This window comes from Pituophis catenifer, unplaced genomic scaffold (assembly GCF_029215685.1).
Source record: "Pituophis catenifer annectens isolate HBS135680 unplaced genomic scaffold, rPitCat1.0.hap2 SCAF_1, whole genome shotgun sequence".
In the NCBI taxonomy this organism is placed as follows: Eukaryota; Metazoa; Chordata; class Lepidosauria; order Squamata; family Colubridae; genus Pituophis; species Pituophis catenifer.
The window spans coordinates 355,099,030-355,104,029 of NW_027256881.1; the positions used below are offsets into that span (position 1 = coordinate 355,099,030).

The 5,000-nt window shown below is 58.2% G+C and overlaps 1 protein-coding gene across 1 annotated transcript; it reads left to right on the top strand.

Moving 5' to 3' along the window:
• Positions 1 to 390: 390 nt before the first annotated feature.
• GADD45B (growth arrest and DNA damage inducible beta) lies at positions 391 to 2,021 on the top strand. Its single transcript, XM_070931957.1, has 4 exons — positions 391 to 531; positions 623 to 724; positions 873 to 1,095; positions 1,210 to 2,021. The coding sequence occupies exons 1-4, from the start codon at positions 488 to 490 to the stop codon at positions 1,321 to 1,323; spliced, it is 483 nt and encodes a 160-aa protein (XP_070788058.1). The 5' UTR covers positions 391 to 487; the 3' UTR covers positions 1,324 to 2,021.
• The last annotated feature ends 2,979 nt before the right edge of the window (positions 2,022 to 5,000 follow it).

Genomic DNA, 5,000 nt, shown 5'->3' on the forward strand with positions numbered 1-5,000 from the left:
GCTGACTCGCAGCCCCACGAAGAGCCGCCTAGAGACTCGATCGCCCGGGGAGCGGGGGGGAGGGGAGGGTGAGCTGCGCTCCTTCCTCGCCGTCGCTTCCGAGGAACTCCACGAGTTCTACAAAACCAGCCCCCACCCCCGCGCTCCCCGGCCAGGAAATGCCGCTGCTGGGAAGACTCAGCCGAAACTCCGCCGCTTCTCCTCCCCAAAGGCAAACGCTCGCCTTTCCCCGTGGGATTCCTTAGCGGACCAATGGCAAAGCTCGCGGGTTCCTGGCAGGCCAATCGCTGGCGGGAACGGACGGAGTGAGCCCGCCCCTCGGATAAGGGATATAAGTCGCTGTCAACCGCGGGGCCCCGCATAGTTTCGGTCGCCGCCGCCGCCGTGGAATCGCCGTCTGGGTCGGCGGTTGCTTCCGCTTCCCAGCCTTTGGATTATTGGCCGGGTTCCCGCTCCGGACCGCGGCTGGCTCGGAGCCGCCCTCGCCATGACGCTGGAGGAGCTGCTGCCTGGTGACCACGCGGCCGGGAGGTGAGTCCGGCCACCTGGGCGCGGGGGGGGAGGGGCGGCGTGGGCGAAGGCTCCCGGGGCGCCTCTGACCCCCGCCTGGCTTGCTTTGAAGGATGAGCTCGGTCGGCGCGGCGTTGGAGCGGCTCTTGGTGGCGGCGCAGCGGCAGGGCTGCCTGACGGTGGGCGTCTACGAGGCCGCCAAGCTCATGAACGCGTGAGTGCCTCTCCGTCCGCCGAGAGCGCGGGCCGGGGGGAGGGAGAAGGGAGGGGGGATCGCCGGGCCCGGGGCAGCCGGCACAGCTGCCCGTCGCCGGGAGCTTCGGCTGCCCGGGAGCCGCTGACCCCGCCGCCCTTCCCCGCAGCGACCCGGACAGCGTGGTGCTTTGCCTGCTGGCGGCGGACGAGGCGGACATCGCGCTGCAAATCCACTTCACGCTCATCCAGGCCTTCTGCTGCGCCAACGACATCCACATCCTGCGCGCCTCCGGCCTGGAGCGCTTGGCGGCCGTGCTGGGCGAGAACCCCCCGGACGACGGCGGCGGCGGCGGCGCGGAGCCGCGGGACCTGCACTGCCTGCTGGTGACGGTGAGCCGGGAGGCGGCGGGAGGCGGCGACTGCGCGGCTCTCGCTGTGAGGAGACACTCCGGGGCGGCTCTCCCTGGCCTGGAACTGAGGGGCGGCTTTGTCTTCCTCCCGCAGACCCCGCATACGGACTCGTGGGGCAGCCAGGGCTTGGCGGAGGTGGCCAGATTCTGCCAGGAGAGCCGGTGCAACGACCAGTGGGTGCCCTACGTGGCTCTGCAGGCGCGCTGAGGCCCTGGCCGGTGTCTGATGCGGAGCGTCGCGTGTGCAACAGTCCGAAGGGAAGAATGTTGTTTCTGTACAAATTACACAAGCGCCTGACTGTCGGCAGGCCAGCGGAGGGTGAGTCACGCGGGAGAGTGGAGCAGAGCCAGCAGAAGGTCTGACTTGGTCCCGAGGAGGAGAACTGCGCTGCTTGCTCCATCAGCTGTCCGCTCCGGAGGAGGAAGAGGAGGCGGCGGCGGCGGGATGACGGCTGTGGGAACGTGTGGGCGCCAGGCTCCCCGTGGGTGGAGGCGCTGTTCCTGCTGCCTGGCTTGCCACGAGTGCCAAGGGGGCTGCCTGCCCAGGAGAAACGCCGGGATCAGCTGGAAAGCCAAGCCGCCCGGAGGAAGTTCCGCCTTGGGGGAGGGGGGGAAGGGGGCCTGCGTGCTCCTCTCCCAGGACTCCCCCCCCCCGAGGAATTATAGTGAGGCAGCCCAAAGCCCTCCGGGTTGCCAGCTTGTCCGAAGAGGATGGAGCTCCAACCAGCTGCAGAGGATTGTTCTACTTTTTAAAAAGTTCCTGATACTGAGGGTTTTTATTTATCTTGGAAGATTTGCATGTTTGTTTTCGACTTTTCTCTGAAGATGAAAGGAGATGCAGGAGCCAAATGCAAATTTATTCTCTGATTAAAAGGATAATAAACAGGTGTTATGTTATGAAAGTAACACATGAGCAAATATTTCTTGGGGGCTGGTCTTGCCTTCAAGGGGGGTGGGGAAGGGTCAAAGTGTGCCTTTTGTGCAGGATCTGGCCCAGCTGTTGTGCCAATATCTGCAGCTGGAGTTGCCTTGTGGCATTGGGGGGGGGGGTTCCCTGCTCTACTTGGGGGTGCACTTAATTCTCCCCTTGGAGCATCTTGGCCCAAAAGAGGCCCCAAACACTCTTCTGGGGAAAAAATTCTCTTTATTTTACTGCTTAGTCGGGGCCTCATTCAGCAGAAAGTATGTGCATGTGTGTGTGAACAGATGTTGGTTGGAGCAGGTTCCAGATTGCAACAGACCTCTTGCAGTTTCACCTCTTGGAAAAAAAAAAACGTGTTCCAAAATGTTCCTAGACTTATTCCTTCACTTGGATCTGAGGCAGAGGAGCCAACGGCAAACCAAGCACGGCAGTGCCAGGCAGCTGCCCTTGCCACAGAGCAGAGCTGGCATGGTCCCCACCAGCCTTTCCTTGCCAAGCCCCAAAGACTTGAAGGATGGCCTCCGATGTGTGTGTGGGGGGGGGGGCATTGCTGCAATTGTCTTCTGCAAGGTTTGGGGGGGAGCTTCCTTCCCACGCCTCCCCCTCCCACCCTTCAGCCAGCCCTGCCCTGTGCTAATTGGCGGCTCCCACTTCCCGGAACAGAGGGGGGGACTCAGCCTGCAGTTTCCCTGCTGGGATTCTTGGACCGGCTTGCTCAGGAATGTGATTCCGCCACAAATCTGTTTCTTAAGTGCAGATTCCCAGAAAACCGGCTGTGTGCTGAGTAGGTTGCCAGATGCTGGGCCAGGCCTTCTCCCAAAAGACACCCACCCCCAGGCAAAGGGATTATTTATTTATTTATTATTTATTTTATGCAATTTATATGCCGCCCTATCTCCAAGGACTCAGGGCAGCTCACAACAGTAAAATGCATAATTCCTTATTACCAGAAGTGGAAGGAACATCCTCCCCAGATGCAGTGGGGCCACGTGGCACATGGGCTCCTCCGAGTTGAGGATCCCTCAAAGTTCACCCCCCCTCAATTTCCGGGGGGCAAAAGGCTCAGTGAGGCAGAAATGAGCCGGTCTGTGGTGGGCCAGGTGCTCTCTTGAGGTCCATGCTGGCCTTTCTCTAGCTGAGCTCTGCGGAGCAGGAACTTTGCCCAAGCAACAGCCTCCTGTGAGAGGGAGTTTTTTAAATAGTTGCCTTGTGCCCCCCTGTCCTTATTTGTGACCAACTCCCCCCAGCAGTGGTCTGGGGGAGGGTCTGCTTGCAAGCAGAGGATGCCTCAGTGAAAAGCCTCATCAGATGTGGGGCACAGTGGGGAAAGGGGAGAGCCTGCCACCATAGAGGGGAAGGCTGAGGGTCCCTTTTGAGGGGGAGGGGCATCCAAGTGGACTCCTTGCCTTGGTAAGTCCAACCTTGGAATACAGCATCCAGTTTAAAAAAGTTGTTGAGACTTTGGAAAGAGTGCAGAGAAGAGCAGCCAAAGGTGATTAGGGGACTGAAGGCTAAAACATGAATGGTTAGAGGAACTGGGCGTGGCTAGTTTAATGAAGGACTAGAGGTGACATGATAGCAGTCTTCCAACATTTGAGGGGCTGCCACAAAGAAGAGGGGGGTCCACCTATTCTCCAAAGCACCTGAAGGCAAGACAAGCAACAGATGGAAACTAATTAAGGAGAGAAGCAACCTAGGATTAAGGAGAATTTTTTTAACAGTGGGAGCGATTAACCAGTGGAAGAAAAGTTGCCTCCAGAAGTTGTGGGTTCTCCATCACTGGAGGCTTTTAAGAAGAGGACAACCACTTGTCTGAAATGGTATAAGGCAGGGATGGTGAACCTTTTCGGCACGGAGTGCTGAAAAGGGAGCATGCACCTGTGCGCGGGGCACCAAGTACTGAAAAGGGAGCACTTCACATGCACACTCGTCAGAGCTGCGACCAGGAAGAGGAGCTGCCCAGGGGGCATGCGTGCACCGCATAGGATACTTCTGGTTCCCGGACGCATGTGCACGCACCAATCAGCTGGCCGGTGCGCATGCTCACGCCAGAAATGAAAGACCAGCTCTTCCGGCACTGCTGTATACACAAAGGCTAGCTGATTGTCACGTGCACATGCACGGCACAAAGACCAGCACTGCTGTATGCACAAAGGCTAGCCGATTGTCACATGCACATTCACGGCAGAAACCTGGAAGAGGAACGGGTGATGCCACGCATGCCAGGTTTACATGGCTCCATGTGCCAATTCGGGCATGCGTGCCCTAGGTTCGCTATCACAGGTATAGGGTTTCCTGTTTGAGGAGGAGGGGGATGGACTAGATAGAAGACCTCCAAGGTCTGTTCCAACTCTATTATTCTGTTATTCCATACCCATCATCCTAGAGACCAAGGCTCAGTTGCCCTTCCTCCTTCTGCAGCCAGCTCTGCCTCCCTCCCTGGAAAGGCTCAGCATCAGCCCTGGGCCTCAAGCACACCCTAGCCAGGTCAACTTTGGGCAGATTGCTGGCCTGTTCCCTGAGCAGAGACCCTCCTTAGGCCATCTACAAGGACTCCTCTGACCTCCCCCTCCTCCAGATGTGGGGAATAGCCCCACTTTCCCTGAGAGACTGAGGGGGGAGGCTAGGAGGAGCTGAGTGCAAAAGCCAAGATGGAGCCAAGGAAGCCACAGTGGTCTGGCAGAGGCTGCTTTTTGACAGGCTACCCAAAGCCCCTTAAACTGGAGGGTAAAATGGTACCACCAGGTCCAGTCTATCTTGATTTCCACCTGCTGGAAGACAAGCCCCAGGAGATCATGATTCTGGCCCAGGATTCTCCCGCAGGTGATGCTTCACTTGGCCAATGGTTTCACACTTCTCTGTTGCTGGGGAAGGGGTGGAATCTTTTTAAAAAGGCTTTTCTCCTAAATGGAGCCACTTGGAGCATAAAACAAATCCTTTTTCTTTAATTGTCTCAGCTGAGG